Source organism: Rutilus rutilus (genome assembly GCF_951802725.1).
Source record: "Rutilus rutilus genome assembly, chromosome: 3".
NCBI lineage: Eukaryota > Metazoa > Chordata > Actinopteri > Cypriniformes > Leuciscidae > Rutilus > Rutilus rutilus.
In genome coordinates this window covers 38,434,570-38,448,157 of record NC_140211.1, presented here as the reverse complement: position 1 = coordinate 38,448,157, position 13,588 = coordinate 38,434,570, and the positions used below count along the sequence as shown (strand labels likewise).

Below are 13,588 nucleotides of genomic sequence, written 5' to 3'. Positions count from 1 at the left end.
TTTGACTGTAACACGCACACACATACACAAATTAAGTAAAATACCAAGAAAAGCAAAGGAATTCCTCTTTGTCTTCTAGGTGAGCCAGAAAATTAGAGCACCAAATGGACAAACTTATTTATAAAGTCATGTGTTTTATCTAAAACCCAACACGTATAAGGCATAGCCGTAATGAGGACTGGACGCTACAGTCTTGCTCCATTTGATTCTGCTGTTTGTTTAACAGTGACGTACTAAATTTAAGCACTGGATTCAGTCAGCATTTCGATGCTATTGGCAGCCATTGCTTGTGCTCTCATTTATCAACAGTCCAATGAGTCTCTTTTCAGCTAGCAGCCATTTTACTAAACACCGCCAAGCTCCAGGCACGTGCACTGATAGACCCCAAGTGGTGCTCAAGCACCTGCCCTTTTGGCCTCTGACTAGATAAGTGCCCTATTTTATGTATGCCCGTGGCATCCATCCTTATTCAATTCTCAGCGTGTGCCCAACAGCTTATTCTTAATAAGCATCCACATCTCCCGGACCTGCCTTCATTGGTGACAGCCTGGTAACCATCGTGTTCGGAAATGCCACCAAAATGAACAAAAATGCCCCCAAAATACAAGATATCAATTGCCCTCGTACGAGTTCTAGTATTTTTGTGTTCATAACATAATATAGTTAAGCAATATCACACAAGCAGGAGTGCTATTTACGCAAATATCAACACGATTGCAAAATGTAATATTCAGCCGTTTGATAAACATTACGTTTATTTTTAGACAGAACATTGTCAATTTTGGATATTTTTCCTCTATTTTGCCAACAAAAAAAGTTCCAAACAAAGCAGAGAAGTCACATCTCCCTGCGACACACAGCGGAGTTTTGTTCTTGAATGATTCACCATTTTTGAACGAATCGGGTGAGTCAATGATTCAATGACCCATTCATAAACTCAGTGGACATTTGCTTCTTTCATGAATGAATCAGCCGGTTTGAACGAATTGGTTAAATGGACGATGATTCACTTATAACGACTTGCTGCCATTTTAGTTTAATATATAATAGTATCATTTCATATTTCTATATTAGAAACAGTAATCTCATTACATTATTTAGGCAATTATTGTAATTGCAGTCTAAATGGATTTTGATAAATGCTAAGATTTATCAATTTGCCAATAGGGTGTAGTTTTAAATAGTGTAATTAATTAAAAGATCGATGATCAACAATATGAAACTTTACTTTTTATAAATAATTTTAAAAGAGGTACCTTTCTTTCTTTTTTTTACTAGAGCACCTGCCCCCCAAAATGTCTGTGTACGGCCCTGCCAAGCTGTGAACGATTTTGATATCATATTGACTTTACTCTTTGGTAAATCAAAATGGGTTCCTACGCTGCAATTTTCAGGGTTTGATGAGTATCAGTTACGCTTGTGCCGAGCCACGGATACTGGTGTCAGTCAGCCTGGTAAGTGTTCCTGAGGTTTGCGTGTTACCGTCGGTCTGTCCGGTTCCTCTAAACCGCGTTCTCAGCCCTCCTGCTCCTTTGACGCTCCGTCGGGTGCTGCTCCTGCTCACTTCATCGAAATCATCCCTACAGCAGGTGAATGTCGCCAGGATGCCCTGTCTGAAGCGTTTGTTCATAAAACAGTAGACTATAGGATTGACGCAGGCGGAGGTGTAGGACAGCAAGTGGATGAAGGATATCGGCGCTCCTGAGAGGAGACGATCGGTCGAACGTCTGTCGAAGGCTCTCCAGGCGTTGACGACGAAGATCGGCGTCCAGCAGAGGAAGAACAGCGCCACGATCACCAGCAACATGCGGATGACCCTTTTCTTGGCCATGAGGTTTGCTGTGGAGCTGTTGCTGCAAACCCTTCTCAGTTTGGATTTTGGCTTGCTGAAGCTGAGCGTCACGGGTTCGGCACGCTTCCTCTTGGACGGCTGGAGGTAGCAGCCGTCGCCATTTTTCAGATTGGACGTGCCGTACTCTTTCTCTAGTGAGCAAAGTGAGGATGAAACCGTGATTATTTGATTCAAGATAAAGCTGTTCTGTTTGTAATCCTAAAGCAGCTTCCCCGCTATCTCCGACATTTACATATCATTTTCGCAGTTTGCATTTAGTGATAGGCTACACACATGAGTCACACTTTCACGCTGGTCACAAAGCAGACGTTACCATCCGCTTATTCAACATGCTAAAATAAATGAATACAAAAGAAATGTCTGCCAATAGATCTAAAAGGAAAACATAGTAGGGCTAGTCGAGGTAAATAATTATTCAATAATTATAAAATAATGATTTCGCACATTATTCATAACCGCCCATTTTACAAAATAGCATTTAAAGAATAACGTTTTAGTGGGAAAATATTGTTAATTCACATCTTTTCTCGTAGACTATGTCCATAGTGCGCGAAGAACAGTATGCTAAAAGAGTAGTATATCCGAATTCATAGAACTCCAAATTTCCCATTGTAAATACAACTTCACTTGGTCATTTAGGTGCTCAGAACTCTAATTTACGATATTTCCGATTCCAATTGAAGGGCACATTCTGGGTTGTCCCACAAATTGACTTCATGGCTAAACTCAATTTAAAAGGCTTTTATACGGTAATCACACATTTGAAATATTAAGGTCAGGAAGTCTATGATTTTTTTCCCATACCTTTGTTTGACTTCCTATTAGCCATTTCAAATTTGATCCCCCTGTAGAGTTCGATTGAGGTGAGGCCATAAGCTGTCACCATTATGATCCCAGGCACGAGAAAGAGTATCAGCAACAGAAAAACATACCTTAAAAAGAGAGGGGAGAGAGAGAGAGAGAGAGAGAGGTAAGTCAGTTGCAAAGTCAGACATGGAGATGACAGTATCTCAGTATTGTTTTTTTTTAGCTGAAAGTAACCTTAAGACTGCAAATGCTGGGTAGCTTTCTAGGTTTACATTTGCATGATATATTACCCCAAAATTATAATGGTTTACTCATCCTCAAGTCATTCCAAACCTATCCAAGTGTTTTTAAGAAGAATCTTACAGCTCTTTTCCATTCACTATTTCACTTCCATCTTCATTGGTTTGTAAAGTTTTTGGACCACATTCACAATTTTAGTGGAGCTTAAAGGCTGGAATACACTAGACAACTATTGCCTTGATTTGCAGTCTGGAGAAGTTGATGCTATTGCTGAAAATCAGAGCCAATCTGCAGATTTTGGGAAGTCGGAGTTAACAGATTTCCATGAAAATCTGGTACTATATGATTGGGCACACACTCCAATTTTTGTATCTTCAGACTATGAACAGAGCCGATTTTAGTACAAGTATTGTTTTAATTTGTCATGCATATGTTAGCAATGAGGCACATGAAGAAGAAGCAGCTTTAAAAAAAAAAAAAACTTAACCACATTCAAGTTTTAATCATTTTTTGTGTGTTAGTTTGTCTCTGTTCTTTCTTTTGATATAGGCTATATTCATACAACTAAATATTCTGGGGACCATAACATTTTTGTGAAAATTATCAAAAATGCTGGCGATGGTTAGCAACTTGAAAAAAAAAAGTTAAAGTACAGTTAAATGTTTATATTAAGTATAAAAACTAAGTTCACTTAAAAAAACAAACAAAAAAAACTAGTTGTTTACAAAGAGTATACTTCAAAGTGAACTTTCATAAACTAAAAAATTCTTTTTTAACTAATAAACTATCAGTATACCTAAAAGTTCAGTTGCAGTACAAATGAAAAACATAGTTGTAAACTACGTTTACATTTAAAGTATACTTTTACACACTAAAAACTGGGCCAAATGAATTCCAAGTAGTACTAGTACACTTAGTACAAGTATACTACTTGTACATTGATATCAGTATACTTACTACATAAGTATACTTAAAAATATACTTGATCTTTACTTAATTATACTTAAAAGTATACTTATTTTTTTGTAAGGTTTAATATGCATGGTCACACTAAACTTCTTGAATAAATAAAAGAGCAGCATAAAGTTCTTTTGTATTCCACAGAAAAAAGTGTCTTTACAGTGTCTTTACACTTTACAGCAAATAATCATGTTAGCAATGGCAATTTTCACTAACTCCAATGCTCTGATGTTTTACCTTTAGTAGAAACATTACTGTATATTACTTCTATTTACACTTTGTGTGAATAGCATCTGTCCCTATTTGCACTTATACATAGTGCAAACAGTATCTACCACTATTTACACTCAGTATAAATATCATCAAGTTTTTTGCTCTTAGTGTAAATAACTGCTGCTGAAAACATAACAGCATACAAGGTGGGAACAACATGACGATAAATTATGACCGAATTTTTCTTTTTGGTCCCTTTTCCTTTAAAGGGATAGTTCACCCAAAAAGGAAAATTAGCCCATGATTTACTCACACGCAAGTCATCCAAGGTGTAAATGACTTTCTTCTTTCAGACGAATACAATCGGAGTTATATTAAACAATATCCTGGCTCTTCCACATTTTATAATGGCAGTGAATGGCTGTTTCTGTTTTGAAGTCCATCCATCCATCATAAAAGTGCACAGCTCCGGGGGGTTAATAAAGGCCTTCTGAAGCGAAGGATTTGTGTAAGAAAAATATTCATATTTAACATGTTACAAAGTAAAATTCTAGCTTCCAGCCAAATGGCCATTCACAGTCTACTTACGCCTAAAGCGCAACTGATGGCGTAGTGCGTCATGGCGTAGTGTAAATATCAGCAGAACTCGCAGAAGTTGCGCTTAGACTTAAGTGATATCCGTATGTTCGTTTGGCCAGAAGCTATGTTTTACTTTATAGAGTTTTAAATATGAATATTTTTCTTACACAAACGCTTCGCTTCAGAAGGCCTTTTTTAACCCCCCAGAGCAGTGTGGAGCAGTGTGGATAGATGCACTTTTATGTACTTTAAAACAGAAACAGCCATTCAATGTCATTATAAAGCTTGGAAGAACCAGGATTTTTTTTTTATATATAACTCTGATCATCGTCTGAAAGAAGAATGTCATATACAACTAGAATGGCTTGAGGGTGAGTAAATCATGGGCTAATTTTCATTTTTGGGTGAAATATCCCTTTAACACCTTATCCTCAAAAAGAATAAGACACACACAGTCCTAATAAATCTTACCAGGTCTGCATGACATCACTGGGCCAAACCAAGCGGCACATGTTGCCTGTGCTGTTGTTACTGCGCATGAAAGGCACCAGGGTGCTGCCTATCGGATAAGGCAGCATGAGCAGAAAAGACACGACCCAAGTGGCTGTGATGACTTTTGCAGCGTGGGACTTCGTCTGCCAGGTACGGGACTTAAAGGGGTTGCAGATGGCACTATAGCGCTCCAGGGAGATGGCCACAAGGTTAAATGTGGATACGCTCACCGAAATACCTGTGTGTTTGGACACACAGAACTCAGTTGCACATACAGAAATAAATCTGGGCTTGTTAAAGTACTGATTCTCAGGAGGTCTGATATATATGCGTCTATAAACAACAGTAAACACAAAAATGGGAACAGACAGTAAAACTTCATAACAAACTATCTCTAAGCCCCGATAACAAAGGCATGAACTGTTAATAAACTTAATGGTGTGACTGCACCCTTTGCAACTAGTAAGAAAGCAGTTAATTAGACAGCAATGTTAACATACACGCGGTAATAACAACAGAGCATGTACATTGCGTCAGCTTTATCATGAACAAGTATTACAGAATAGCACAAAACAAACACATAAAACATGCTGATGCATCAAATAGAGAGACAGTGGCATTGTCTAATTACTAAATTGTTTACATGGCACATTTGCAACATCTGGAAGTGTGCAACCAACTGGCTATAAATAGTTTTCAGAATTGTTACACAATTCAACAAGTCATAAATATGAATTTAAAATGGATGTGCCTTCCAATAAACTATAATCTCAAGGGTGGAAAAAGAAACTCTTGTCGCTACAGTTGAGACTTAAATAGAATAAAAAGCATTTCTATTAGTGCAAGCTTTACTGTGTTTGTGGTCTGCTTTTATAATAATAAATCACTAAATCAATCTTTTTTACAAACCAAATGCGAGAAAAAAGCACCTGCAACATTAAGCATTTCCTTTTATTAAGTGACCCTTTATAGTCTGCCTCTCTCGCGTATAATGTTATCAGATTTCCTTTTTTTAAGGTACAAAGATGCTTGTCAGATCAGAGAATATTAGACATTCTCATACAGAAGTGTATCATGATACTCACACTCAAAGTAACGCAGTTACTATGGTAGCACTTTATTTTACAGTCCTGTTCCGCATGTACATATTATGTACTTATTATACCAATTACAATAACTAGGTACTAACCCTGAACTTACCCCTAAATCTAACCTTAACCCATGTAGTTACATTATATTTCACATTTCAGTTTTGGTACCATAGCAAAAACAGTTTGAACTATTATATACATAGGCTACAAAATAACAGCATCTAGCCTTCAGATAGTTTTTTGGAAAGAAAATTGAAAATTGAATCACATCTCATTTCTAGTTTGATTCAAGATGGAATGCATGTTTGTTAAACGATCTGCTGTCATCTGAATTACCTTATTTATAAAGAGAATAATCAGTATCATCATATTTTGAAAGAAAAAAATGTCACCGTCATCACAATAACAAACAAAAATATATATATATATAAAAAAAAAAGCCTTCTATATGAGAAAGTTCCCATATTGATTTACAATTGGATTAATTGTTGTAACTGTAAAAGTCTCCTTCATTGTATTAACTCAAATTTTTTATTTCAATGAACTCAGATTTTTAAGGCAACCATGTAACTTACTTTTTTTAAGTTAAACCAACAACATTGTTTACAGTGTATTTACTATCTGCCAGAAGTAGCTGCAAAAAGTGAAGCGTGACCTACAAATATCAAAATGACTCACCCATGAAGTACGTGGCCACTTTACACATGCCGCTGCCGAAGATGAAGTCCTTCATGAGGTTGGGGATGAGTGTGAAGGGCATGCAGAAGACACACAGCATCAGATCACTGACGGCCAGAGACAGCAGGAACAGATTGGTGACCGTCCGCATGCGCCGGTTCCGCACCAGAACCGTGATGATGAGGCTGTTCCCTATGAAGCTCAGGAGGAAGATCAACACATACAGCACGATCCGCACAGTCTGGTTCATATCTGACAAACAAACACGAGAGAACGAGATGAGAATACCATATTTTTATACCAAGTTTTAACAAGCAGTTTGTGTGTCTTTTGAACAAGTAGGCTATAGACGAAACTTGTCGTGGTTCGTTCACACATTTCTCAACACAAAAAGCCTGCGCTAATGCAAAGACTAAAGGCAATAAAAGTAAAATATTGAATAAATGTAAATATATGTAGGCCTATATAAAATATGTATTATAAAAGTTTTTATTTTTTATTTTATTTTTTTACCTTTTGGTTCCATCGTGCTGTCTTTGTCATTTTTACACTCCGACAAATTCCCGATTCCTAATCCACATAATATTTTATAAATATCAGTGGAATTGATGAGCATATCTTGAATAGTAAATGTCTCCATGTTTGTTTGTTGTTTCTGATGATTTCCCGCTTTCCTTCACAATATATATCCAAATGAATGTCTCTTCATCTCTTGGAGGTAAAAGTAGTACAGCAAAATTTTCTCTGCCATAATGCCACAGTGCTGCACTCTATAGAAAAGCACATGGTTTTATCTTTATTCACAATGATATATTCAAGACAAAACTGTATAAAGTTTTGAGATGTCAAAAGCAAGACGCAAACAAACAAAAATAACAAAAGAAAATGGATATTTATAGTACGTCCAGGACTGTATTTCGTCAAGTGTTACTGCTCTTGAGTTGTGATGTGAAGTAATGCTGTTGATCAGTCCTGCCTTCCAAAGAACAGCTGACCCCGCCTTCACTTTTTAAAAGACACCTTCCGTGAATATGCTATACCCCAACGAAGAAAAAAAAAAAACTTTTTTTGAGAATTTGTAAAACTGTTGTATAACATAAAACGAACCATACAAATTACACATACTGTACAATAGCTAATTTATTTGTACGTATAGGCTATAATGATAATAATAATAATGTTGTTGTTGCTGTATTTATTTTAGGCCTAGTTATTAACTCCAAAATTTTATATTTTGATGTGTTTCTTATTCTGCTGGCAACTCAGGTTATGCAACTCAGATTTTCCCCTATATATAATATATATATATAGACACACAGCAAGACACTACGGTTTGACACCGCAAGAAATAACATAATTTGGAACCTTAGCTTGATAAGAAAAAAAATCAGGCTAAGAACTGTATTCATATGTCAGTTTTGTTTGACGGTTTGACAAACAACTCTAGATATTGAAGCCACCAAAAACTTTAATTTATGTGATATATACGGTGATGGGTGTTTTATGGGGACTTTCCATAGACATAATGACTTGTATATACTGTATATTATATCCCCTTTTACATTCTATCCCCCTTTTTTACATTTTCAAAAATCTATTTCGTATGATTTAAATGCTGTTTTCCTCATACTAAGGGGTTAAACAAACAAACAACAAAAAAAGTCCCCACAAGGCCAAAAATTGCTGGTATTACTATCTTTGTGGGGGACATTTGGTCCCCAACATTACCAGGACCACCAGACACACACACACACACACACGCAATTGGACAAGGGGTTTGGAATATGTATGATGGATGGATTTATTTATTTTGTACACAAGTCATGAAATGTGCTTTAACTCTATTTATTCTTTCACATAACCGAACAACTTTTACAAGTGAAGTTGTTTGGGTACTCTTGGATACTGTTTTACTGTTCTGATTATCCTGAAAGAGATTTTAAGGGCCCTTTTATGTCATTCACTGACCTAGTCTCCACACTGAACAAAGCACTCATGCTCTCACACAATTTAAACAGCCTGGAAGATGCTTTATAGCTTTGGAAATAGATCTGCAAAGTTAACAGACTTTAAATGGTTTATTTGAGCTTTTACAACATGCTAAATTCTTTTACAGTGTGTGTGTATAGCTTATAGTATAATATCAAATATCAAGGTTTGCAACAACTTGTCAACTACAACTATCCAATGCCTCAGATCTTTGTTGAGTAGTTATGAATCACGATTTATGTTGTGCTTGTTGATGCAAAAACCTTATTAATACTGACCTAACAGTTCACACACTGAAGTCACATTGTGCCCCACACTCCCCTATGTCTGGAGGAAGAATAATGAAGCATATGCTGAAAAGAACCCTCAGTCTAGAGTTAAGCATGGTGGGGCTCGGTGATGCTCTGGGGCTGCTTTGCATCCTCTGGCACTGGAAACCTGCCACGTGTGGAAGGCAAGATGGATTCATTGAAGTATCAGGAAATTCTAGGAGAAAACATCATGCCGTCAGTGAGGAAGCTGAAGCTTGGGCGTCATTGGACCTTCCAACAGGACAATGATCCCAAGCATACTTCCAATTCCACCAAGGCTTGGTTGCAGAAGAAGTCCTGGAAGATTCTACAGTGGCCATCACATGAGGAATGAGCTTAGGTTCCTCAGAAACACTGCCAGAAGCTGGTGTCTGGTTAATACATCTCGTTTGCATTAGGTCATGACAGCAAAAGGCTGTTCTACAAAGTACTAAAGATGCTTGTCATGAAGGGGCTGAATAATTTTGAGACTGCATAAATCATTAAAAGTTGCATTTTCAGTTGAATTTGGGGAAACCACTTGAAAATGTTGTTGTGTTGAGCTATTTCAATTTTGTTTGATTTGTTCATTGCAAACAGTTGAATGTCTCCAAATTTTGCCAATATACTTGATATGCAATGGGGGTTGAATAATTTTGTTTACAACTGTATTTATAATAAATACTGCAATATTCCATGAAATGAGAACGTTCTATTTCATGGTGACTTTAATTGTTGTTGGATGATTATAGGTAATTAGTACAAAGGAGTTTACAGAATGTGTTTTAATGATTTGGCAACACTAAAAAATGATCGTGATTTTAACGGTCAAAGACTGTAAAAATGCTACAGTGAAAAACTGTTAATTGGTTAACAGAAAGTTTCCTTACTATATACGGTAAACAACTGTGATAGATCTAACGGTACATTTAATGTAATTTTACTGTAAAATACTGTTAAATGTACAGTTTTTGGTATTTGTATAATTTACAGTGAAAAAACGTAAATTGACATTCCCACAATTCCCTGCGTGACACTTCACATTTCATGTATTTTTGTTGAAATAACTATGTTTCTTCATAGTTTTCTTAGTTGTTTCTAATCAATTATGTACATTAGGGTTTTATGTTACATTTAATGTTGTTAAATTAATGCTTATTGCATTTCTAAAATTTTACGTGTGTTACCATGATGGTGTTTAGTGTTTGTATAAATGACACTGTGCAGCTTCTATATATTAGTATTAACTTTCTTGTGAAAGAGCTGCTTGTGATGGTCTGTAATTCATCATGTGTCTCATCTCCACTGTGATTGGTGGTTGTCAGTGTATTACTATGGTACAAAACAGATACTTTAATAGGTCAGTAAATTAAAATTGTATCAGATAATTAAATGCGGTTTATTACTGTAAATTTAAGTAAAGTCTGTAAAATGTTGCTACCAGATTTTTTACGGTAAATTTCTGGCAACCACAGCTGCTGGTATTTTACCTTAAATTGAACAGATTTTTTTTTACAGTGAACGTAAGACACTTCTTATTGACTATAAAACTAGTACATAACATTCAGCTTTCAGACATACTATATAAAACGTTGTAAAACATAAAAGGGCTTTAGGTAAGTGTTTTGAAGAAGACCACACGCAGGTTTTGTTAACTCAAAAATCTCTAGCACTGACCAAAAGCTTTAATTCCTGATAGCTGCTGTCAGATATATTTGTGCACAATAAACATTATCAGCCTTCCTGCAAAGAGAAACAGAATCTGCTTGCTTGTTCATGTCTATACATGTTCAGGTTTAATCTGTAAGACTGGAGAAACTGGAAGATGCAGAGCCGTCTGGGCCAAGGAACGAAAAAAAAAAAAAGAGGACATTTCTGGAAATTAACTAAATTAGCATTCCCACCAGAGATGCTATCACACTGAGTCAATCACCTCGAGTCAATCACCTTAGTATTGTCTTAAATTACATTTCTTTCCCCTTCACCCCCTCTTTCCACTCTTCTCCCCATGCTGCAGATAACCTGAAATTCACCCAAAAATATATATGGGTTAATGTGAACAATTATCATACAACACTACATGGTATCATTTGAAATGTCTCAGTGCGACTGGTACAAATGTCTCATTCCCACAGAAATAAACCAAAAGGTAATAAAGAGTTTAGAGATATTTTGCTTTCTGTAGTGGGTGGATCCTCTGCCAATTGGTCTTTGTCTTCTGTCCTCAGTAAGGTGTAAACTACCCAGGTCTGGAGACTTGAGTAATGCGAATTCCCATTGTTAGCTCATGTTTCCATTTCAAAGAGGTTTCTGTCTTGGTCTGAGTATTTAAAGAGATGTTGCGGGAGGCTCAAAGCACAATTTGTAGTCAGATCAGCCCGTAATGCTGAATGTCCTCAATCAGCCTTATGTATTTTTTCAGGTATGCATCTTTTAATCTTTGTTCCAGAGCATTTCATGTTTTTCAATAACACTTTATTTTGATAGTCCACTTTAGACATTCTACTAACTTGATGGTCCCCCAACAGATATTCTGCTGACTATAAGTAACGCACCATTTGGAAACTGTCATTAGGCCGACTGAGAGGGCCCTACAAACCTGATGAAAAACTGAGCAAATTAGAGACTTTACAGATTAAATTTTTTTTTTTTTTTATCATCTGATATACCCTTCTCTTCCCTGTTTCAGTTGATGACCAACTTAAGCCATCTCTGTTTACTCACCATACATACACTGGTCAAATTGACAATAGCTGCAAAAAACCCACTAATCAACAGAACAGCATTCCCATCTAAAGCTACATTCATTTATCTTGTACAGCCGTGGCCAAAAGTATTCGCAAAGTTTTCTGCTTCAGTATTTGTAGATCTTTTTTTTTCACATGTTTCTACTGGAAAACAACGATTTCATAAGAATTTCATAACTTTTAAAGGCCTTTATTGGCAAAAACATTAAAAATGCAAAAGAGTCAATATTTACACATTTTTCTTTCATAACCTCTGCAATTCACTCTAGCGTACTGGATATCAGCTTCTGACTGGCCGTGGATGTGGATCCAAAAACTCAATGCAATGATCTTCATCACTCCTGCCTAGGCTTGTGAGATGATAATCCATCATGCTGGAAAATGTGCGGACCATCACCAAATTGCTCCTCGATCGTTGGGAGAAGTGGCTCTCGCAGGAAGTTTTGATACCATTCTTTATTCATGGCAGTGTTTTGGGGCAGAATTGTGAGTGAACCCACTCCCATGAAAAGCACCCCCAAAAATGGATGGTCTCAGAATGCTTCATTGTTGACACGACACAGGACTCATGGTAGCGTTCCCTTTTTTTCTCCGGGCAATTGACTTTACACATATCCCAAACAGTCAGATGGAGGCTTCATCAGAGAAAATAACTTTGCACCAGTCTTCTGCAGTCCAAACCTTGTACTTCCTGCAGAATTTCAGTGTGTCCTTGGTGTTTTTCTTGGAGAGAAGTGGCTTCTTTGCTGCCCTTCTCCAAAGGTCTTGGCCTCACTGTGCATGCAGATGCACTCAAACCCACTGCTGCCAATACTGAACAAGCTCTGCACTGGTGGTGACACAATTCAAGAGAAGGTCCTAGTGCTTGCTGGACACTCTGGGACATTCACTGAAGCCTTCTTCTCTGCAGATGAACCTATCTCCTTAAAGTTCTCGATGATCCAGTAAATGGTTCTTTCAGGTGCAATATTCTTTGCAGCTATTTCCTTACATGTGAGGCCATTTAGATGCAAAGCGATGGCTGCACATCTTTCTTTGGAGGTATTTGCTATTTGCTATTAGCAACCATTGCTATTCTAACACAAGAACACAATGATTGGAAGACCCGTCCTTTTATCACAATTTATTTTAATATAAATGTATTATTAAAATAATATAGGCTATATATATATATATATATATATATATATATATATATATATATATATATATATATATATTAATATATATTTTAGAGAACTAAAATAATTACAGCATAGGCCTGTAAAGTAAAAAAAAAAAAAAAATCGACATTTTGTGGAATTCATTAGTTTGAGTCGATAGCATAAAAACTCTTATTATTAATGTTAATAAAGGCATGTAGTATTTTGTGGAATTCATTATTTTGAGTCGTTAGCATGATAACTTTTTTTTTTATTACTGTTAAAGGAATAGTTCATCCATAAATCAAAATTCTGTCATCACTTACTCACCCTCAAGTTGTTTCACACCTGTATACGTTTCTTTTTTCTGTTGAACACAAAATAAGTTATTCTAAAGGTGATGATACAGAGGGCAACTTTTTGAGCAATGTTGCTTGGGCAATGTTGCCGTCAACGGGCAACCAGATGAGACACAGGGCCCACGACTGATCTAAATTATCCAGATAGA

At 36.5% G+C, this 13,588-nt stretch overlaps 1 protein-coding gene across 1 annotated transcript; it reads right to left on the bottom strand.

Annotated features, from left to right (window-relative positions):
- Positions 1-1,273: 1,273 nt before the first annotated feature.
- Positions 1,274-7,880, bottom strand: cckar (cholecystokinin A receptor). The gene is made up of 5 exons (XM_084403916.1): positions 7,426-7,880; positions 6,913-7,164; positions 5,123-5,381; positions 2,657-2,784; positions 1,274-1,983 (listed from the first exon to the last, which is right to left on the bottom strand). Exons 1-5 carry the CDS (start codon positions 7,550-7,552, stop codon positions 1,412-1,414), a joined length of 1,338 nt encoding a protein of 445 aa, XP_084260042.1. The 5' UTR covers positions 7,553-7,880; the 3' UTR covers positions 1,274-1,411.
- Positions 7,881-13,588: the final 5,708 nt, after the last annotated feature.